Source organism: Heterodontus francisci, chromosome 8 (assembly GCF_036365525.1).
Source record: "Heterodontus francisci isolate sHetFra1 chromosome 8, sHetFra1.hap1, whole genome shotgun sequence".
Taxonomy (NCBI): Eukaryota; Metazoa; Chordata; class Chondrichthyes; order Heterodontiformes; family Heterodontidae; genus Heterodontus; species Heterodontus francisci.
Genome location: NC_090378.1, coordinates 66,885,797 through 66,910,085, shown reverse-complemented (window position 1 = coordinate 66,910,085; position 24,289 = coordinate 66,885,797). Strand labels below are relative to the sequence as shown.

The 24,289-nt window shown below is 44.7% G+C and overlaps 1 protein-coding gene across 4 annotated transcripts in view; it reads left to right on the top strand.

The window, feature by feature from the left end:
* si:ch211-198n5.11 (methylcrotonoyl-coenzyme A carboxylase 2) overlaps window positions 1–24,289 on the top strand; it is a 125,802-nt gene that overhangs the window by 38,164 nt on the left and 63,349 nt on the right. For all 4 annotated transcript variants that reach the window (XR_010975516.1, XM_068037263.1, XM_068037262.1 and 1 more), the window contains exons 4-8: window positions 882–1,060; window positions 1,747–1,827; window positions 2,759–2,937; window positions 9,048–9,240; window positions 20,174–20,265. Coding sequence is in view for 3 of the 4 variants with exons in the window: in XM_068037263.1 (XP_067893364.1) it covers window positions 882–1,060; window positions 1,747–1,827; window positions 2,759–2,937; window positions 9,048–9,240; window positions 20,174–20,265 (724 nt within the window). In the remaining variant the exon portion in view is untranslated. The remainder of the gene's footprint in view (window positions 1–881; window positions 1,061–1,746; window positions 1,828–2,758; window positions 2,938–9,047; window positions 9,241–20,173; window positions 20,266–24,289) is intronic.

Below are 24,289 nucleotides of genomic sequence, written 5' to 3'. Positions count from 1 at the left end.
CCCAGAATTGAACCCGGGTTGCTGGAGCTGTGAGGCTGCGGTGCTAACCACTCTACCGCTCGAGAGAGAATGGGTAAGCGTTTGGAGGTGGTCAGTGGTTTGTGAAGCAGCGCCTGGAGTGGCTATAAAGGCCAATTCTAGAGTGACAGACTCTTCCACAGGTGCTGCAGATAGAGTTGGTTGTTGGGGCTGTTACACAGTTGGCTCTCCTTGCGCTTCTGTCTTTTTTCCTGCCAACTACTAAGTCTCTTCGACTCGCCGCACTTTAGCCCCGCCTTTATGGCTGCCTGCCAGCACTGGCGATCACTGGCAACTGACTCCCACGACTTGTGATCAATGTCACAGAACTTCATGTCACGTTTGCAGACGTCTTTAAAGCGGAGACATGGACGGCTGGTGGGTCTGGTACCAGTGATGAACTCGCTGTACAATGTGTCCTTGGGGATCCTGCCATCTTCCATGTGGCTCACATGGCCAAGCCATGTCTTTGACCTTTCACTTTCTTTTTGTCTTTCACCACAACCATTAACATGCTCCTTGCCTTTGTCCCATGACATCTTTGTTATTTAATCTCTCCTGCCCTCTTCCTCACACACTTTCCTTTTTGTTCTCTTCCCACCCCACCCCCACCCCCACCACCACCCCCCCCCATTCCCCACACTTCACTTGCATAATAGCTAATATTTTTCTTACTGTTGCCAGTTCTGATGAAAGGTCATAGACCTGAAATGTTAACTCTGCTTCTCTCTCCACATATGCTACCTGACCTGCTGAATATTTCTAGCACTGCCTGTTTTTATTTCAGATTTCCAGCATCTGCAGTATTTTGCTTTTATTTCAGTATTATTTGTTATCTTTTGCAATGTAACTGTTCCATTTAGGGATAGGGAAAATCAGTGGAGTTTGGTGCGTATTCATTGCCAATGATGCAACAGTCAAAGGAGGGACAGCTTACCCAGTTACAGTGAAGAAGCAACTGAGAGCTCAGGACATTGCAATTCAAAATGGACTGCCTTGTATATACGTGGTGGATAGTGGGGGAGCATTTTTGCCACTTCAGGTAAGAGAATTCTTCATGGATAGCACATAGTCAGGAACCTTTACATGGCAATAACAAGATTAAGATGCTATCTCGTGCACTTTACTAAAGTCACTAAAGACTTGTTACTTCTTTGTAACATGCTCTGAAGAACTAATTTTTTAAAATCACAGGCTGCAGTTTCTTGCTTTAGGCCATTGTATCATGGGGTGCTGGGATTTGGTGCTGTACCCACAAGTCCCAAATGTGCCCCCTGGGCAGTTGTCATGTGGAGGCCAGCCAATTCCCCACAGTTAACCAAGGGGGAAAATATATGGGTTATAGTGCCAATGATAGTAAAAAAAGTGAGTACTTTATACTGTGGAAAGATACCTTTGCAGAACCGTTAGTTCCGTTAAAACTACAGGTCATAAAGACTGAGTAAAGTACTTCCACTTGCTTTTTGCTTTGGAAGTAGCTCTGTTCCTTATGATACCCCCTTGCTTTTCCTCAATAGCAAAAAGGGAGAAAAGGGAACAGTGCTGAATTCTGGCAATACCCCACAGAAGTCCAGAAGCATATAGAACAGCAAGCCTGGTGAGGCCCACAGATGAATCCGATCACAAATAGCTTTTGGGTTATAATGCGTTGAAATTGTGACAACATTTATTAGAACTGTGCAATGGAACATGAATATACTCAAAAGATTGTACTTTTGTCCCTTTCAGGCAGATATATTTCCTGATAAGAACCAAGGAGGTAGAATGTTCTACAATGAAGCAATGATGTCTGCAGTGGGCATCCCTCAGGTAACTGATTTTTCACCCCTGTCCTTTTATTCTGAAAGTGTTGACTCCTCGCTGATCTATGATTTGTGGATCGCTGATTGATCGTTGGGACGGTGGTGTTCTTTCGAGATCAGGTATCGTGGAGGTTACTTCAAGATCGGGGGCTGGGGATCTCTCAAAATTAGGGAGAGGCTGGGGCTGGAGAAACCTAAGCACTCCTTGAGGGACTTCGGGATGGGAGGGGAGCACTCCATCTCTTCCTGGCCCAAAAAGAGTTTAAGCAGAAAGACATTTCTTACACTCAACATGGCCTCTTCTGGCCAGTTGGCTCCTCCTGTTGTGAATCTGCTGCTGTGCAGCAAACAGTGCATAACTCGCCATTAACATTGACATTACATTGCAGCACTGATGATTTCATCAGGCCACTACTTTTGCATGTTAAGTAGACCCTTCCACCTGCCTTTAGTGGAAACTTTGTCGATGGATTAAATTACTACTGTTAAATTTACGGCGGACGGATCAGGGCAGGGTCCCAATTTTCAAAATTTTAACCTGTTTCCTCAACCTTGCCTTCCTGATTGTGGGTGGGGGGGGGGGGGGTGTTGGTGGTGGGTGGTGGGGAGTTAAAATTGAGGCTTTTATTGCAGTAAGTGTCCGTTGGGGTGAAATTGGTCATTGACGATAGCGCAAAGCAGGCGATCAAGAATCGGCAGCCCATTTTACACCCTGTCCGATCGTCTTTCCCATAACTTTAGTGGTAGGGTTACCAAATCACTATCACCAAAAACCAATTTTACCCCCTGTGTCTTCAGGAAATTATGAAACAAAACATTCAGAAAAGAAGGAAATAAAAGGGGGAAAATTTAGAAGTATTTATTTGCTGTGTTAGTTATTCATTAAATGCACTGTAGAATGCACTGCTGAAATTTCAATGTCTCAATGTACCCTCTAGGTGGCAGTTGTGTGTGGTTCATGCACAGCTGGTGGGGCATATATCCCAACAATGGCAGATGAAACAGTGATGGTGAACAGGATTGGGACAATATTTCTTGCTGGACCCCCACTGGTTAAAGCAGCAACAGGAGAAGACGTTAGCCCTGAAGAACTGGGAGGTGCAATTCTGCATGCAAAGTAAGTACTGGAAACGTATTTTATCATGATGAGATGGGAGTGGTTATTCTAAATGGCATCAAAAATGACTCGATGAGTCTGTAGGCATTTTTTAAGATTTGGACTGATAACTTTAATTACTGATTCAAGTGTTCACTATATACTAAATTTCCAAATATTAGCTTCTTGTCAAAATCGTATGACAAAACTACATACAGAGTGGTCATAATTTCCAAGGAAGTTGATAGATTATTTTTGTGGGATCTGCAAGATTCCTCAGTTCGATCACCCTCACAAAATAATGTCTTAATTTCAGTAACAGATGTTTGCAGCTTCCCAAAGGCACAAGGTAATATGGTAATAAACCATATCGACCAGAAGGTCCCAGGTTCAATTCCTGATCTGACACTTACTGTGAAAGGTCACACACGACAGTCAACTGACACAAGGGACAGGAGGGCCATCAGCAGAGGAGGGGAGAAGATAGAAATGAGCATTAACAAATCTAGTTGCACCTTCTAAGAAAAAAATTATACAATATTATTCAGATGAACAAACAATTGGGAGGAACTATTGACCCAGTGGTAATGGTTTTAATAATTAAATCCTGCAGTACCTTGCTTTGTGCATCATGTTCACGGTCACGGGTAATGCCCTTTGTGACTTTGGTTGGGGCCTTTTGGTGCTGTGGCAGGGGCAAAAATTTTATTGGAGAGATTCAGACATGGAGTTGCAGGAAAGTTAGGCAGAAATGCATTCAAAGTTGGAGATGAGGTGGCAGTTTATAAGGATAGAGGGGCCAATGGTGATATATTGATCAGGGGCAGTGATGATGGCCGTTCTGAAAGGGGAGAGGTTAACACCTGAGGAGAGGGAACCTTTTAAAATGCCAGATAAAATGGGGACCAGGATGGGAAGTTGGGTGATCGACAATTTAATGAGAATGTTGTCGAGGGAGCAGAGGTGACTATGATGGGCGAGAGTAGCATGGTGAAGGCATGGAAGATGGGAGAGAAGCTTGAGAGATGCGCGTTCAGGGCCAGGGTAGGGGGTGCCTTGGGGAGGTTTGACTTCGCAATGGCAGTGAACACTGAACAGTTGGTCTCAATTTTAGTGACAAAGGAGTCCATGAGCCCCTCGCAGTCATTGGTGGTGAGGTGCAAGGGGCAGGGGAGTGATGTTTAAGGAGATGGTTGACATTGGAGAAAAGAAACTGGGGTGTTATCATTGCTGTCCAGGATGAACCTGGAGTGGATGTTTTTAACAGAGGAGAGTGAGGCCTGACGGAGTGTTGGTTGTCAATTTGCCAGAACCTGATCCTGTTCTCCTCTGAAGTTTGCTGATGAGGAGGAGGAGGAACTCTGGCTGATCATTGAGGAGATAATTAATTAACTAATCAAACTTAGAGAGGATCAAATCCATGATTTGGATGCATTGCATCATAGAGTCATAGAGAGATACAGCACTGAAACAGGCCCTTCGGCCCACCGAGTCTGTGCCGACCAACAACCACCCATTTATACTAATCTTACATTAATCCCGCATTCCCTACCACATCCCCAAGTCCAGGGAACTTAGCTTAATATCAGTGTTAGGAAAGATAATGGAATCCTTACTCAAAGATATAATAGAAAAACATCTAGAAACTGAAAATATAATAGTCAACACATATTTCAAAAAGGAAGGTCATGCTTTACCCACCTTACTGAACTCTTTGAAGAAGTAACAGAAAGTGTAGATAATGGTAATGTAGTAGACGTAGGCCGGAATGTAATGCCCCTGAAATGGGTGGGCTGGGGGAGGGGGCGTAAAATTGAGTGGGAGGCCGAGGGGTGGGGGGAGCCATTCCTGACCCCCTCCCTCCCGCCTTGCCAATTGACGCGGGGCGGCGCTGGTGAGAAATGGCCCTCGTGCCCCAGGCCAATCAAGGCTGTTATGTGGCCAGTTAACTGCCACTTAAGGGCCTCCGCCCACGTCACGGGTATTTTATCCTTGGCTGGTGGTCGACTGAGGCCTCAAAAAGCCCTCCTGATGAAACCAGGCGGCCTTCTTGCGGCCTACGGGGTGCCCTCCTGATCAGGCACCCTTTTATCCACGAAGCGCTGCCCTGAAGCCCCAACCCGCTCCCAATGCACAACACTCCTCGCAACCCCCTAACTGACCCCCCCTTGCCTCAACTGGGCCCGACCGATTGTCCTTGGCGAGGCCCTAAAAACTTAGCTTTCATCTCATTATCAAAAAGGAGGAGGTGTTGGGTGTCTTGCAAAGCATTAAGGTAGATAAGTCCCCAGGGCCTGATGGGATCTACCCTAGAATACTGAGTGAGGAAAGGGAAGAAATTGCTGGGTCCTTGACAGAATTCTTTGCATCCTCATTGGCTACAGGTGAGGTCCCAGTGGACTGGAGAATAGCCAATGTTGTTCCTTTGTTTAAGAAGGGTGGTAAGGATAATCCAGGAAATTATGTGCCGGTGAGCCTTACGTCAGTGGTAGGGAAATTATTAGAGAGGATTCTTCGGGACAGCATTTACTCCCATTTGGAAACAAACGAACTTATTAGCGAGAGACAGCATGGTTTTGTGAAGGGGAGGTCGTGTCGTACTAATTTGATTGAGTTTTTTGAGGAAGTGACGAAGATGATTGATGAGGGAAGGGCAGTGGACGTTGTCTATATGGACTTTAGTAAAGCCTTTGACAAGGTCCCGCATGGCAGACTGGTGCAAAAGGTGAAGTCACACGGGATCAGAGGTGAGCTGGCAAGATGGATACAGAACTGGCTCTGTAATAGAAGACAGAGGCTAGCAGTGGAAGGGCGCTTTTCTGAATGGAGGGATGTGACTAGTGGTGTTCCGCAGGGATCAGTGCTGGGACCTTTGCTGTTTGTAGTATATATAAATGATTTGGAGGAAAATGTAGCTGGTCTGATTAGTAAGTTTGCGGACGACACAAAGGTTGGTGGAGTTGCGGATAATGATGAGGATTGTCAGAGGATACAGCAGGATATAGATCGGTTGGAGACTTGGGTGGAGAAATGGCAGATGGAGTTTAATCCGGACAAATGTGAGGTAATGGATTTTGGAAGGTCTAACGCAGGTGGGAGGTATACAGTAAATGGCAGAACCCTTCGGAGTATTGACAGGCAGAGAGATCTGGGCGTACAGGTCCACAGGTCACTGAAAGTGGCAACGCAGGTGGATAAGGTAGTCAAGAAGGCATACGGCATGCTTGCCTTCATCAGTCGGGGCATAGAGTATAAAAATTGGCAAGTCATGTTGCAGCTGTACAGAACCTTAGTTAGGCCACACTTAGAATATTGCGTGCAATTCTGGTCGCCACACTACCAGAAGTACGTGGAGGCTTTGGAGAGGGTACAGAGGAGGTTTACCAGGACGTTGCCTGGTCTGGAGGGCATTAGCTATGAGGAGAGGTTGGAAAAACTCGGATTGTTTTCACTGGAACGACGGAGGTGGAGGGGCGACATGATAGAGATTTACAAAGTTATGAGTGGCATGGACAGAGTGGATAGTCAGAAGCTTTTTCCCAGGGTGGAAGAGTCAGTTACTAGGGGACATAGGTTTAAGGTGCGAGGGGCAAAGTTTAGAGGGGATGTGCGAAGCAAGTTTTTTACACAGAGGGTAGTGAGTGCCTGGAACTTGCTGCCAGGGGAGGTGGTGGAAGCAGATACGATAGCGACGTTTAAGAGACATCTTGACAAATATATGAATAGGAAGGGAATAGAGGGATATGGGCCCTGGAAGTGCAGAAGGTGTTAGTTTCGGCAGGCATCAAGATCGGCACAGGCTTGGAGGGCCGAATGGCCTGTTCCTGTGCTGTACTGTTCTTTGTTCTTTTTTCCGGGGCTATCCTTCATCTTCCAATGGCTGGGTGTAGTCCCAGCAGTGGCCACCGCTCCCGGTGACGCTGCTGGGACTAAGAGCCGCCGGCCCGCTGATTGGCTGGCAGCTCCATTAGGTGGGACTTCCTGCCTCAAGGAGGTGGAAGTCCTGCTCAAGACCAATTAAAGGCCTGGAGAGCGAAAAGTCCCAGTCTGGCTCCCCAGGCTCAGTGGAGGCAGGCTCACCACCAACTTTTTGGCCGGTCGACGGGGCCTTCTGCCCAAAGAAAAATTCCTGCCGTAATATATTTGGATTTTCAAAACGACTTCAATAAGGTACCATATAGTAGATTCGTGACCACATAGGTCAGAACACGTGGAGTCGGGGGACAGGTAGCAGAATGGATAGCAAGCTGGCTACAAACCGGAAAACAACGAATCGGGTTGAAAGGGTAGATGTAGAAAAGACGTTTCCACTTGCAAAGAAAACCAGATTTAGGTGCAATAGGTAATTCAGGAGAAACATCTATACCCAGAGAGCAGTTAGAATGTGGAACTCGCCACTATAAGAAGTAGTTGAGTGACTAGTACAGATGCATTTAAGGGGAAGCAAGATAAACGTATGGGAAAGAAAGGAATAAAAGGATATCTTGTTGGATAAAAGCAAAATATGGCAGATACTGGAAATCCGAAATAAAAACAAGGAATGCTGGAAATACTCAGTAGGTCTGGCAGCATCTGTGGAGAGAGAAGCAGAGTTTACGTTTCAGGTCAGTGACCCTTCATCAGATATCTTGTTGGAGTTGGATGAAGAAGGGTGGGATGAGGCGCACGTGGAGTACAAACAGCGGCATGGACCTGTTGAGCCAAATGGCCTGTTTCTGTGCTGTAAAATAGTTTGTACTATGTGTTCTGAAAATGATTCTGTTTTTGTTAATATTTTTGAAGGAATTTATAGTTAAACTGAATAAATTTTTTTAAATCAAGAGGGCACTGAAAGAACTCATTTGGCAACAGCTGGCTTTCGCATGACTCAGTTTGGTGATAGGCAGAAACCCTGGTAACAGGGGCAGAGAATCACAAGCATTCCTTTGATTAGACAAGCCCAGCAGCAGCAGAGCACATCTGGGAGGGCAGAAAACTAACAAGCTTTCTGGTTGTGTGAGTGTGGTTTACCTTCCGGAGTGAGATAAAGTCAAGTCTGCTGCAGAAGAAGGAGAAAATTCCAAGGAAGAACAGAAGATTACAACCCATCTCGCTTTCCAGCAATTCCCTAAAAGACTCAGAAGTCCATTGTGTCAATTCATCTTGTTTCCTGTATTTGAAGAAAGCCTGCTAAAAATAATTCTCAACGCCACCTGAAGAGAACTGTTCTAGGGGGATCTCGGTGGCCTGTCTGCGTGTGCTCGGAGGTTAGACTGGACTGGGTGCCAGTTTTGATGCAGTGTGTCTCATCTGCTGTTTTCTTCAGGGGTGGACAAGTGATCCGTCCAGGTGTCTCTTTGTCTGTAACAGAGCTCTGATCCAAAAATCCTTTTTTCCCCCCAGTTAACCGGTGTATATAGGCTTGTGTGTGTGAGTGTGAGATGCTAAGGTAAAAAAGGGGACTTTTAGAAATGTAATGTTGGAACTACAAAAATTTTGATGTGTGTTTATGTTTTACTTCATTACTAGTTAAGTCTTGTTTTATAACAAACTGATAATTTTGTTCAGTTAAAAAACCTGATTAGTGTATTCTATTCTGGGAAAAATAGTGTATCTGATTGACTGTATCGATAAGTGGGAAAATTTAATATAATATGTTATGACCTTTGGAGAAGTGGGAATGAATTAACAGGGCACTCCTCCCGCCTCGGTCGTAACATATGCAATACCATATGATTATCTTTTGTACCTCTCTATCTCATTGGTTTAAGGCCACATGTAAGCATGCAAGACATGCTTTCTCTGTTTTCTCAGACTCTTCTGTTCTTTATTAAACCTTTAAAAAAAATGATTTTCACAAGCTTACTGTATGGAATAGATAGGGTGGTGGTAAGTTAAGTGGCTTATAATTTCTTTCATAAGTCTTTTTCAACTCATGGATGTATAGACATGGTGAAATAGTGTTTTAACTTACAAAATGGAAATTGTTTTGCGCCATGGTGGAGAAGTTTGTTTTACAATCTCTTTCTTCCCCTACTCCCCCATGCTTTCTGGTACAGGTATTTTGGATTCAAGTATTCTCTTTCCCTCACCCCCGCCATCCCACCTTTTAAATAGAATGTTGTACATCTGGTGATTTTTCTGTTTTTCAGGGTTAGTGGATGCATTGATCATTTTGCAGCTACAGAGGAAGAAGCGTACGAATGTGTCAGGAATATCATAGCCACTTTAAATCTTGAGCTTCCACCAAACAAGACAACTGACTTTGAAGAGCCTCTCTACAAAGCAGAAGAACTGAATGGTCTTGCCCCAAGGGATTATGCGCATACCTTAAATATCAAACTGGTTAGTTTTTAAATACCTGTAACCTCCAAAATCCTAGTCACATAAATCTTCAAAACTGTGGTGGAGGAGGGGAGTGGCTTCCCCTGCTGTCATAGATATACTACACTATGTGATGCGTGCTGAGACATACGGCTGGATTTTACCAAGCCCTTGACGTCGTGGGGGAGTGGCGAGGGGGGCACCTGACGATGGGTCCAGATGAAGCCCGTCACGGACCTTGACGCCAGGAGAGCCTGGCCGGATCCTCCCAGCGGCGGCAAGGCTCCGTGGTGCCCCCCCACTGCTGGATGATGGGACCTTAATTAAAATATTCAAATGAATAAAATAAAAACATTTACATAGGCTCACCTCCAGTCTTGAGGGCATCGCAGCAGCCAGCACTCCCGTGCCGTTCAGGGAAGGCCGACGTGACACTGGTGGGGAGGGGGGAGGAGGTAAGACTTTCAGTGCGGGGGTCAGGAATCAAATGCACTTAATGGGTGCAGGGGATGGTGGGACGGGTTGAACTTCAAACTTTGTGCAGTTTTGGGAAGGGTGGTGGAGGTCAGATGTAAAACGTAAGTGTTTTGGGGGGGAAAGGGCAAATAGTTAATGTAATCGTTATTGGGGGTGGGAAAGAGGCACAAGAAATGTATTTATTTAATTTTGGGGGTATGTGTGTAAAAATTTAAATTAGGCAGCAGGGCTGGCTGCTCTTTAAAAATGGCTGGCGCCACCGCCTGCACACAGGCAGCTGATGCCATTGCTGGGGACGAACATCCCGCCCCCCGCCACGAGATTTGAGGGTGGAGGGGTGCGGGCCACCTGGGCTATTTAAATGAGCTGCTGCGCTTGAGATTGCGATGGTTCATTGACGGCGGCCCGGCTGCAGGCTCTTAAAATCCAGCCCCTAAGCACCAGAGGGTGCCAGGTTCAATTCCTGGTATGTGCTGAGTTAGTTGAACTAGGTTGGATTAACAGTTCAGACATTTCAATTGGCCTTGGATTAGGAAGTGGAAGAATCAGCAAGTGTTCCTGCTCCTGATTATCATTTAATGACCCGCTGCTGAAAATTATGTATGCAGCTGGCTGGTGAGAACAGAATTAGGCATGGTTGCAATGCTCTCTGCACTGGAATAGCCTGTTAACACGAGGGAGGATTTCTATGAAGTTTGTCCTGCTGTAATTTCAGCATCAGAGCCTCAGGAACCCCTGAAAAATGAAGAAGCAGTGGGAGAACTCCCCATGGAAGTTCCTCCCTTGATGTCTAAGATTTGAAAAAGCCACCAGTGTCTACAAAACAGTAACTTAGCATGAATCGGGAGGTAATGGAAAAGTCTTCTACCAGCTTGGAAAAATACTTGCATGAGGAGAAGCAAATTGTTTGGTTTTTGGATTTAAAAAAAAAAATCCAGCAATGTTTTCACTGCAAATGAGGCCAGTTTATCATTTTCTCCAGTTGTTGTCTTCACCTGACTTATGGCTTTTTAAAATAAACTGGCAACATATGCAGAAAAACAGTATCAATAGGGTGAATTGCAAAGCATTCCTATCAGCGGTCACTTTAACAATCAACCTGTTGCAAAGAATTAAGATTAACCCGAATACCGTCTTTGTTTGTTGTTACTTGACTACTGGAGAATAGCCAGCATACGCTGCTTCATTTTCACCACAACAGGTGGGGAAGGAAGGGGGAAAGAAAGACAAACAAAAGGAAGAAAGGAAAAGAAAGACTTGCATTTATATAATGCCTTTGCAACCTCAGGATATCCCAAAGCACTTTACAGCCAATGCAGTACCTTTTGTGATGTGTAATCACTGTTAATCAGCCAAGACAGCATGGAGTGGGCTTCACCATCAGAAACTCTTTGCTCAGCATGATAGAGCCACCCTCAAATGGCTTGGAACGCATACTGTCCATCCGACTGTTCACTGCCTCTGGTCCAGCACACCTACTCAGCATCTATGCTCAAACACTCTGCTCCCCACCTGAAGCTAAAGACCAGTTCTACGAGGAACTCCATAATATCATTAGTAGCATCCCCAACACCGAACACCTGTTCCCGCTGGGGGACTTTAATGCCAGGGTTGGGGCTGACCATGACTCATGGCCCTCCTGCTTTGGGCGCTATGGCATTGGAAGGATGAATGAAATCACATGCAGCTTCCACAGTGCGGACTGCGACATCGACCACTCCCTGGTGTGCAGCAAGGTTAGACTCAAACCAAAGAAGCTGCATCACTTCAAGCAGAAGGGCTGCCCATGCATCAACACTAGCAGAATTTGTCATCCACAGCTGTTACATAAGTTTCTAAATTCACTTGAAAAAGCCCTTCAAAACACTCCTACAAGGGATGCAGAGACCAAGTGGGCCCACATCAGAGACGCCATCTATGACTCAGCAATGACCACCTATGGCAAACGTGTGAAGCGGAGTGCAGACTGGTTTCAATCTCACTATGAAGAGCTGGAACCTGTCATAGCCGCTAAGCGCATTGCACTGCTGAACTACAAGAAAGCCCCCAGCGAATTAACATCCGTAGCACTTAAAGCAGCCAGAAGCGCTGCACAAAGAATAGCCAGGCGCTGCACAGATGACTACTGGCAACATCTATGCAGTCATATTCAGCTGGCCTCTGACGCTGGAAACATCAGAAGAATGTATGATGGCATTGAGAGAGCTTTTGGGCCAACCATCAAGAAGATCACCCCCCTCAAATCTAAATTAGGGGACACAATCACTGACCAATGCAAGCAAATGGACTGCTGGGTGGAGCACTACCTAGAACTGTACTCCAGGGAAACTGCTGTCACTGAGACCGCCCTCAATGCAGCCCAGTCTCTGCCAGTCATGGATGAGCTGGACGTACAGCCAACAAAATCAGAACTCAGTGATGCCATTGATTCTCTAGCCAGCGGAAAAGCCCCTGGGAAGGACGGCATTACCCCTGAAATAATCAAGAGTGCCAAGCCTGCTATACTTTCAGCACTCTACAAACTGCTTTGCCTGTGCTGGGACGACGGAGCAGTACCACAGGACATGCGTGATGCCAATATCATCACCCACTATAAGAACAAGGGTGACCGCGGTGACTGCAACAACTACCGTGGAATCTCCCTGCTCAGCATAGTGGGGAAAGTCTTTGCTTGAGTCGCTTTAAACAGGCTCCAGAAGCTGGCTGAGCGTGTCTACCCTGAGGCACAGTGTGGCTTTCGAGCAGGGAGATCTACCATTGACATGCTGTTCTCCCTTCGCCAGCTACAGGAGAAATGCCGTGAACAGCAGATGCCCCTAAACGTTGCTTTCATTGATCTCACCAAAGCCTTTGACCTCGTCAGCAGACGTGGTCTCTTCAGACTACTAGAAAAGATCGGATGTCCACCAAAGCTATTAAGTATCATCACCTCATTCCATGACAATATGAAAGGCACGATTCAGCATAGCAGCACCTCATCAGACCCCTTTCCTATCCTGAGTGGCGTGAAACAGGGCTGTGTTCTCTCACCTACACTGTTTGGGATCTTCTTCTCCCTGCTGTTCTCACATGCGTTCAAGTCTTCAGAAGAAGGAACTTTCCTCCACACAAGATCAGGTGGCAGGTTGTTCAACCTTGCCCGTCTAAAAGCGAAGACCAAAGTACGGAAAGTCCTCATCAGGGAACTCCTCTTTGCTGACGATGCTACATTAACATCTCACACTGCAGAGTGTCTGCAGAGACTCATCGACAGGATTGCGGCTGCCTGCAACGAATTTGGCCGCACATCAGCCTCAAGAAAACGAACATCATGGGACAGGACGTCAGAAATGCTCCATCCATCAATATCGGGGACCACGCTCTGGAAGTGGTTCAAGAGTTCACCTACCTAGGCTCAACTATCACCAGTAACCTGTCTCTCGATGCAGAAATCAATAAGCGCATGGAAAAGGCTTCCACTGCTATGGCCAGACTTGCCAAGAGAGTGCGGGAAAATAGTGCACTGACACGGAACACAAAAGTCCGAGTGTATCAAGCCTGTGTCCTCAGTACCTTGCTCTACGGCAGTGAGGCCTGGACAACGTATGTCAGCCAAGAGCGACGTCTCAATTCATTCCAACTTCGCTGCCTCCGGAGAATCCTTGGCATCAGGTGGTAGGACCGTATCTCCAACACAGAAGTCCTCGAGGCGGTCAACATCCCCAGCACATACACCCAACTGAGCCAGCGGCATTTGAGTTGGCTTGGCCATTTGAGCCGCATGGAAGATGGCAGGATCCCCAAGGACACATTGTACAGTGAGCTCGTCACTGGTATCAGACCCACCGGCCGGCCATGTCTCCGCTTTAAAGACATCTGCAAACGCAACATGAAGTCCTGTGACATTGATCACAAGTCGTGGGAGTCAGTTGCCAGCGTTCGCCAGAGCTGGCGGGCAGCCATAAAGGTGGGGCTAAAGTGCGGCGAGTCGAAGAGACTTAGCAGTTGGCAGGAAAAAAGGCAGAAGCGCAAGGGGAGAGCCAACTGTGTAACAGCCCCGACAACCAATTTTTTCTGTAGCACCTGTGGAAGAGTCTGTCACTCTAGAATTGGCCTTTATAGCCACTCCAGGCACTGCTTCACAAACCACTGACCACCTCCAGGTGCTTACCCATTGCCTCTCGAGATAAGGAGGCCAAAGAAGAAGAATCACTGTTCACATTCAGAGAGAACAATCAGCCATAAACTGCTTACATTCATGCTGTTTGTGCAGTGACTGGAAGACAAGTTGATTTTATCATCTCAGTGTCCCTTTGCTCATCATCGTGGTGGCAGGCAGGAAAGTCATGAGGTGCATGTGCATGACCAATAGCCACAACAAGGAGGTACAAGTCAGTGTCCCATCAGCATCAAGTCTAGCATCCAGGGCTCCTCCTTCTGCTCACTGGTAATAAGAGGCTCACCTCTTCCCCCCCCCCCCCCCCCCCCACCATTGCATATAGGAGTCAATGAGTAGGTCTTTGAGTAGCAATGATGGGTTTGAATCAGTCAGCCACTGAGTGCAGCTGGTTAGCAACCAGGCTTCTTGGGGAGGTACTAACCTTTCGGCTGCTTCTACATGACCTGGTGCAGCCATAGACTGCTGGGGCACACACCCACCCCATTTATTGCATGGGTCCTCTTTCTTTGGTCATCTTTTGAAGTTAAGCAAGTTAAATGGAGAAAAACATTAGAAAAAAAAACTTGCTTTTTTATTCTATGTATGCACATCCTATTTTATAGTGTTTCTGCACGTGAATGTTTTCTACTTCTGAAACACTTTTTCCTAGAATGAAACTCAATGTTACACATCAAGGGATCTAAAGCAGGTGGTAATGTTTGGTTTCTAACCAAAATAGAAACAGTCCCCAAAGAGAATAGCACCTTCTACATATTACATAAATTTGAATTTATGCACAGGATCCCAGGTCTCTAACTGGTCCTCCCACTAACTGAGCTCAACTGCACCCTGGGCAGTGTTACAGTCAGTCAGCTTTTTGTCCATTGTTCTAATATTATAAGGTACTACTGGAAGGAAAACAAAGGACTTGTGGGGAAAATTAGTCTGAACCATCAATTTGGGTGCAAGAATAAGGCAGATTGAAAACACTTTTAAATGTGCAGAGCTGACAAAAAGTATGCAATGGTGGGCAGAGTTGGTGAGTATTGAAGTGAAGGGTTGAATGGGTACAGGAAAACCGAGAAAGAAAACTGAGTTTTAGTGTCATTACTTTCAATTTCTCGACAATGTCTGGAAATATTTACAAAAGCAAATAGAATACTGGGTATCTAAATTTGCCAATATAAGTTACTGCAAGTAAAAAAAAAAGTGCATAACACTTTTGAAATGTTTTGATACATAATGGAAGTAATTTTCCCAGGCCATTGGAGGCAGGGGCCTGGGAAAATTGGGGGAAAAAAGCCGTCATGCTGGTATCCCGACATCTTCCCTACTCTTTCTGTCTTTTTCGGGTGGGTTGAGAGTCTCGCTGGCAACTCGCACGGCAGCAGCGGGAAGACAAATTATTTAAGAAGGCAATTGAGAGAAATTTTGCACCTGTAATGGCTATTTGCCAACAGCGGATGGCTCATACACGGCACTTGGAACACAGCAGCTAACAGGAAGCGAGCGTACAGCGGGAAGTCTTGAGACATGGAACTCAGTACTATAAAAGAGGAAAGCAGCAAGACTGAAGCCAGCCATACGCAGAGACTTGCAATGACAGGGGCAGGTCTTTGAAGCTGATATTAATGATAGTGGCCTTGGTAAGGAAATTGCTGACAGTTCCTGCAGGAGACTTTCACAACTCAACAGGGTAACAGACCTTCTCCCTCACTCTTCCATTTCCTTCATAAATAGCTCTTCCAAGTCACCACAGCACAAATCTCTGTGCAGTTACTGTGATGGCTGCTAGTGATCCCAACTTGTCCTCCCACCTGTCACTCCTAATTAGACTGCTATCCAGAGGCAAAAAGTTCAGCCGGAAGGCCGGCTACTCGTGCATCCAGGTTCCCCAGCCTGGAAATCATCCTGCCATTCGTGCAAAAACTAAGGTGGCAAAATTCCATCCCATGGGTTTAATAGATAAATCCAAGTCTGTTAAGTAGATAGAACAAGAGGAGGGCTGTCCAATCTGCAGTCCCAAACTCCGGCAATCTGACTCTCAAAGATGAGTAAACCCAGAATAGACTATTATCTTATCTATAATAAAAGCAAAATACTGCGGATGCTAGAAATCTGAAATAAAAACAAGAAATGCTGGAACCACTCAGCAGGTCTGGCAGCATCTGTGAAAAGAGAAGCAGAGTTAACGTTTCGGGAACTCCGAAGAAGGGTCACTGACCCGAAACGTTAACTCTGCTTCTCTTTTCACAGATGCTGCCAGACCTACTGAGTGGTTCCAGCATTTCTTGTTAGTATCTTATCTAAGTGCTCATTCTTAATGTGTGAACCTAGAAAATGAATGTTAGCAGGCTTTTTGAACAAGGAGGTCATCATAGCTGAGGTTGATCTCTTCCTCATCTGACATCCACAAACACATTTTATCCAGCAGGGGTCAGTAATCTTTTTAAGTACAGGAAAAGGTCATGTGGCCATTTAGTTTATCTCTTGTTGATTGTCAGATCAGTTTTATTGTATTGCAAGAAAGTTGCACATTCACTTTCCTGCAATAAACACTATCATAGTATCATGGTATCATCAGGTACCTGCTCTTAATATTAATTTTTACATTTTATAAAAAAAAGTGTCTTGGTGAAGGCACCAAATCAAACAGTATGGGGACATTTTTGTGAGAAAGTGGTTATATTTTAACTCCAGACATGGAAAATGTAGAGAGTACGGCGTGCGGAGGTCTGGAGACCGATCGGGCTGGCAGGCAGGTAGGTCGGGAAGGTGGGTGCCAGTAGCACAGGTGGAGAGTTGACCAAGGCAGAGATCCACAGTATTCTTGAGGGGCCAGGGGACAGCATGTGTTTCTCCTGGCCCCACAAAAATAATTACTTACTTTCGACTTTGGGGTCCAATCCTTGCCCAGTGCAAATGGACAGAGGGTGTATAGTGCATGCTCCGCCCAGTTGTCCCTCTGAATTTCATCCAGGTAACGTGTTTGTCATGGGGCCCCAATTTGCTGAGTTGCTGTGTGCTGCTTATTTTACTCAATAGGCATTTTCTTTAGTCCTGTTTCAGTTCTTTAGATACAAGATTTTTTTCATATTGTTGTAATGCTGGTGCTCCAGAATGATTAGGGACAATAACGAGGCTTTTGTCTGATTTCAAGAGGATGCCTGGGCTTTTCAGTTGAAGGTGCCAGTAAATAGGCCAACAGAGCAGGAACAGGCCAGTGAGTAGTATACAGCGATTTTAACTCTATTGTTCTGTTTCCACCAAGTGTGCCAAGTTAAAATCACCTCCAGTGTTTATAGAAACATAGAAAATAGGAGCGGGAGTAGGCCATTTGGCCCTTCGAGCCTGCTCCGCCATTCATTATAATCATGGCTGATCATCCAACTCAGTAACCTGTTCCCGCTTTCGCCCCATATCCTTTGATCCTTTCACTCCAGGAGCTATCTCTGACTCCTTCTTGAAAACATTCAATGTTTTGGCCTCAACTGCTTTCTGTGGTAGTGAATTCCACAGGCTTACCACTCTCTGGGTGAAGTAATTTCTCCTCATCTCAGTCCTGAATGCTTTACTCTGTATCCTTAGACTATGAACCCTGGTTCTGGACTCTCCCACCATCGGGAACATCCTTCCTGCATCTACCCTGTCAAGTCCTGTTAGAATTTTATAGGTTTCTATGAGATCCCCCCCCTCACTCTTCTGAAATCCAGCGAATATAATCCTAACTGACTCAATCTCTCCTCATACGTCATCCCGCCATCCCAGGAATCAGTCTGGTAAGCCTTCGCTGCACTCCCTCTATAGCAAGAACATCCTTCCTCAGGTAAGGAGACCAAAACGGCATGCAATATTCCAAATGTGGCCTCACCAAGGCCCTGTATAATTGCAGCAAGACATCCCTGTTCCTGTACTCGAATCCTCTCGCTATGAAGGCCACCATACCATTTGTCTTTTTTACTGCCTGTTGCACCTGCATGCTTACCTTCAGCGACTTGTGTACAAGAACACCCAGGTCTCGTTGCATATTCCCCTCTCTCAGTTTATAGCCGTTCAGATAATCTGCCTTCCTGTTTTTGCTACCAAAGTGGATAACCTCACATTTATCCACATTATACTGCATCTGCCATGCATTTGCCCACTCACTCAACTTGTCCAAATCACCCTGAAGCCTCTCTGCATCCTCCTCACAACTCACCCTCCCACCCAGTTTTGTGCCATCTGCAAATTTGGAGATATTACATTTAGTTCCCTCATCTAAATCATTAATGTATATTGTGAAAAGCTGGGGTCCTAGCACCGATCCCTGCGGTACCCCACTAGTCACTGCCTGCCATTTGGAAAAAGACCCATTTATTCCTATCCTGCATTTTCCTTCAAAAGAAAAAAGACTTGCATTTATATAGTGCCATTCACGAAACTGGACGTCTCAAAGCACTTTATAGCCAATTAAGTATTTTTTGAAGTGTAGTCACTGCGATGCAGGAAACACAGCTGGCAGTATGCACACAGCAAACCTCCACAAACACCAATGAGATAATGACCAGATGATCTGTTTTGGGAATGTTGATTGAGGGATTGGCCAAGATACCAAGTATAACTCCCCTGCTCTTCATTGAAATAGTGCCATGGGATCTTTTGCATCCATTCAAGCAAGCAGACAGCGCTTTGGTTTAATGTCTCATCCGAAGGACAGCACCTCTGACAGTGCAGCGCTTCCTCTATTTGCACTGCAGTTTCAGGCTTGATTTTTTTGCTTAAGCCCTGAAGTGGGACTTGAATCTAGAGCCTTGAGACTCCGAGGCAAGAGGTCTACCAACTGAGCCACAGCTGACACTACCTCTTTTGAAGATATCATTAATTTTCCAATAAGTTATGGATTTTTTTGTTACCCACCTTCATAGATAAAAGAGGTTTGGAATAAGCTGCAATCACAAGCCTGTTTCACTTTATTTCTGTATATATCTGGAATGGTTATTGTACAATGGATTTTAATTTTCCTTTGTATTGCACCTCTATATACCATGTTCCAGTTGAGATGGCAAGTGGCTAATCTGTACCTGGTCTGTGCAGCTTAGACTCTATAAGAAGATTACAAGGTGTTATGAATTGAGTTTTGCTGTAGTGATTTTATACATTGCAGAACAGTAAGAATTAGTCCTCCAGCATGATTTGGGGCATCATTGTTTGCCATTTAATCATTAAACATATAGTTAAAGATTGAGTTAGTGTGTGCTGGTTATTACACTTGATGAAGCATTTTCTTCAGTTCTATTTGTAAATGTTTTTTCATATTCTTGTAATGCTGGCTTTCCAGAATGATTAGGGACAGTCATAGGTATATGTTTCTGTGGTTACAGAAATGACTCACTAACTTTATTCATACTTATCACCATAAACCTTGAAACCAATTCCTAACTATTTTTCGAATGACTTGATCAGCATACTTTTGCTGGACATTTGGTTCACTGTTCTTGGGAGGGGTGGGGGGGTGGTGGTGCGGCGTTGGTGTGGTGGGGCAGTGCGGTGGTAAATTTATTTGTAGTGTCAAATGATTCTTGTTCATTTTGTACCCATGTTTTGAACTCATAATGGTAGTGGATTAGATTATCTGTGTCTCAGTTGTTTTCCAATTCTCTGTGCTTCTCAAGACAATCAATCATGCTGTGATATGGTTCCACTGGTGCCCACTGCCCTCTAGTGCCTTCTATAAATGGCCATTTTTCATATGAGTCCAGATGGTGAATGTTGGAGGGTTATTTGGTTGTGGAGAATATCACAACAAATTCAATCCTGTGTACATATGACGAAGGACCCTGGCTAATCATCAAGAGCAGAACTCAACAGCTGCCTTATAGAGATCAGCTAACTGCACAACTGAACCTGAACTTTTCTGGTTTAAATACCAAAGGAATAACCTGGGCCATTTACTTACTCAGCCAATCTGAGAAGCATGTGTTGCAATATTCTGCTCAAGATGCACAATCTGAGTTTTAAGATCTTTTGCGAAGTTTTGCTCTGTTGGTATTCTGGTGTACCAGAACTAAGTGGATAAACTGAGTATTAAAGCCTTGATGCAGTGTGGCCATTCTGTTTTTTTCATTCATTGGGATTGAAAAAAAAAATGCGTTTGACAGATGCTGAGATTTTGCTAGTTAAGTGTTACCTCCATTTTTGATTTGCCTCTGGCATCTTAAAGATAATGAATTCAATAAAACGACCCAGTTTTCTACTATTAACTTGCATTAATTAAAACTTAGTTCCTTGTACTTTCAACTTGCCATTCTATGTCTTTGAAGAATTAAGCATTACATCTTAAAGATATTTAATATTTTACAGGTTCTGAGTCGTTTGACAGATGGAAGTAGGTTCCTGGAGTTCAAAGCTTTATATGGGACCTCGCTGGTAACTGGCTTTGCTCAGATTAAAGGGTGAGAAATAATAGATTTCATAGCTTTTTTTTAAAAAAGGAACAGAATTTAACTAAATCAGTTCACTTACATATTATTCAATGATATTGAAACTTGATAAATGCTGATTTTACTTTTATTTTGTATTCCTGTTTTCAATTATTTTATTAACAAGAAATGCATCTTGCACTGACCCACACAGACAAGCGAGATATGAGGTTTGATTCAAGCTGCCTACTTAGTTAGGTAATGTCAGTCTGGGTAGTATTTAGAGCTGGTACAGTTGACCTCAGCACCACTGGGCTACAGATGAGGAGGGAACAAAATTAGCTTGTGATTTCCATTGCATGTTGGGTGAGCACAGTATTGGGTTCAGCAAGGTTTCTTCCCACACAGCAAAATATGAAATAGCCTACCAGCATTAATCTTGGATTTACCAGGATTGCAGGATCACACTCACTTTCTGGGCTCACACATGAGGAATGACCAGTTCGATGAGGTACTGGTGCCCCTGCAATCGTTAGAGTTGGCAAAGTAGATGAGGAATAGAATTTCCTCGTGGATTATACTGCTTCCCAATGTAGCCTCAGCAGGAGTTCAGTGAAGTCTACTTGAAATCAGCAGGGATGTGGCTACATTGGATCCCCGCCAATTCCGGATTTCATGGTCAGCCTTTCAAGGGGCAGACTGCCAGAGGTGGGGCTCCCTGTGCTTGGAGTTCCCACGTCCCCAGCACAGTGGGTGCCTGGCTTGAGGCCAGATGCTGAGTGAGATGCGATGCATCAGCCTCCAGATGGGTGCATGGGTTAGTGCTGGGGGGTTGAGGGTTACTGTCAGGTCCTGAGGGCAACTGCTCTCCCTCCTGATAGCATACAGCTCTGTAGTGGTTCAGGCATTCGCCGGTCCTATCCTAGAAGATGCCCTTCTACTAATCGCGCAAACGTGGGTGGGTTATCCCTGGATGGCATTGGTGGGCCATTCATTTTCGGAGCCAATTGCTTTAGTGACTCATTTTAGTTAGAAACATTTTACTTTCATGAAGATGAAGGATCATACTGTGAGGAATGGAAAAATTCCCAGACTTTCGCCCTCCCATAAATAAAGTTAAGTAAAGTGTTGCCAATATGGGTTTGGTGGCTGTGCTGTATATGCAAGACTCAATCCAGCTTAGAATCATAGAAATTTACAGCACAGGAGCTTCAGCACACAATCCCCACAGAGTCTTCTATTGATCGGATATGGATAAAAAACAAAACTCATACAGTTTTCCAATGGAAAACATCCAATTATTTTAATACTGCATTCCTAACTTCATGCCACTAGGCAGACATAAAGCAAATCTAGATCCTTCCAGAGAACATCATAGGGAGAAAGGGAATAAGAGTAAGATAGAGTCATAATTATTGATCTTCTCGTGGCTTGTTCAAGAGCAACATTGGTGGACAGCAAGGTGCTGAATGCTTGCTCGTGTTCTCAGCTGCAAATGGTAAGGTTTCTCCACAATTGTTCTATGTCTTTACAAAGGCAATCTCTTTTTGTGTCTCCCTCAAGTAACAGCTGAGAGATTGGGAGCGAAGCTGCATCCCACCACCTCATAGCACAGAACTCTTATCATGTAACATTACAGTCATTTGAAGTCTTCTGTTAGAAGGTGTGAATGCCAGCATGTATGGGGTTTATATATGCTTGTCATAGGGAGATCAGAAAAATGAAATCACTGAAAATAGGCATCGTAGTCTACGTGTATGTTTATCTGTCGCCATGTACAGATGTTAGTTTACCCATCATATTTTCGTGAATTCCTGCTTTAATCTTTCCAATGCTGACATCTTCAATTACCACCCAGTTGCCTTCATGTTGGTATTTTCTAAAGCTATGCAGGATGCTGATAACTTTCAAATTGTTTGTCACCTAGGAAGTTCTCTTTTAATCCATGATTGTCAGTATGGTTTTCAGCATCAGTAATCCTGTTGCCTAAGTCATGCACCATTGCAATGCTGCTCTTTAATGATTTGCTGCATCATCTGTCATTGTCATGGACATCCCCAAAGCCTTTGACCATCATTAACCTACCATCAGATAGGCTCATACAAAGCTATGTTCAGCTGTGTTGTAATTGTCATCCTCTCATTCTTTTTCCATTAACTCAGAGATGTTTAGCGGCTCTGTACCTCTCTTTGTTCTTCCATCATATCTTCTTATCATCTGATCTTTTCCACTATTTTGTTGATAATTCCACTCCACACTCATCACATTCCATTGAAAAAAAAATCACTGGTCAAAACTTCCAGTCCTCAGTGCAATGGCTGAACCACTACATTGAGTGTCTCTGAACAATTGAAAGAAGCAAGATGAGCACTTAAAGGGGTGGTGATAATCTTGTTTCTTTCAATTGTTCTTAGATACAAGAGCTGACTTTAACTCAGCCCATCTACTGGAAACAGGGCAGTAGCGAAAATAAAACAGCTGTGCAGCATTGCTGCACCACTCGTGTATTTACTGGGGCCTTCTGCTAGATATTGCAAGCATCCACCTGAATCAGGCAGGAGCCTCATTACTGTATGCAAATCAGTGTCCAACAATGCACATAGGGAACTGGGAAGGGCATTCATTCTGAGAGTGCGCCATGCAGACTCTGCTGCTCAGGTCAACCAGTTGGGGAAGAAGAAGAAGGCATCCAAAAAAAGTAAGTAAATAAGTATTTCCATTGGGTCAGGAGGCACTGGTGTGCCACAAGAATAATGTGGGCGGCTCAGCCTCAGCATCCACCCCTCCATGATCAGCCACACACCCCTCCCTCGCACCATCTCCCCCCACATCCCACCACCTTCCTGCCATCTGGCTCAGTCTCTGGACCGTCTGATATTGTGCCAACTCAGAGCTAGCAAGGTGCAGTGAGACACCTGTTTAGGGCTGCAGCTTGCAGGAGTCATGGTAATGAAGCTCAGCCTAGCCCTCGAAATGGAACAGGCTTTTTGCTGGCATGAACAGGTGAGTGTTCTGCCTGCCGAATAGAGTTAAAATCTACACCACGGTTTCTTCATGTTTCTTGCAAGTCTAACAGCTATCACATCTTATCTTTAATGGCTTCAGCCATAGCCTTTCTTTACCTATTGACATTCTTGATCTCACTATCTTCTCAGATGGAGGATGCATTAGCAATGGAGCTGATATAAGCCAGTTTCTTCTTTCATGCCAAACACTTTGTTTCCTTCCACAACTTGAATATTATTGCCATATCTGGGAACACTCTCTAACTATTGGATAGGCTGAGGATGCAAAAAAGATTGTTATTGGAAAAATCCCGCTTTTTGTTGTAGTTGTTCTTGTCTTTCTCTATTCTATCAATATTACTGTAGTCACTGCTCCTTTGAACATTCCTCTTTTGTTTCTGTGAGTTCAAAATCCACCAATAGAGAGGGATGACCTGAGTTCAGGAAAGCAGGATGTAGAAGTGGTTTGGGTAGAGACAAGAAATGACAAAGGCAAGAAGTCACTCATGTGAGTGGTGTACAGGCCCCCTAACAGTAACGACATGGCAGGACGGTGTATAAAGGAAGAAATAATGGGAACATGTCAGAAAGGTCTGGCGATAATCATGGGGAATTTTAATCTACATATAGACTGGAAAAATCAGATGGGCAAAGGTAGCTTAGATGAGGAGTTTATAGAATGTTTTTGGGATAGTTTCTTAGAACAGCACATTCTGGAGCCAACCAGAACAGGCTATACTAGACCTGGTATTGACCTCATAGTGAAGCTGCCCTGAGGCAGCAGCGATAATAATATGATTGAATTTTACATCCAGTTTGAGGGAGAGAAGAGTGGGTTCAAGACTTTTAAACTTAAATAAGGGCAATTATGAGGGCACGAGAGCAGAGCTAGCTAAAGTGAACTAGCAAAATAGCTTAAGGGATAGGTCAATAGAGATGCAGTGGCAGACATTTAAGGGGATATTTCAGAATGCACAGAATAGATACATTCCAACGAGAGAAATATTCCAAGGGGAGGACCCACCATTCGTGGTTAACTAAAATAGTTAAAG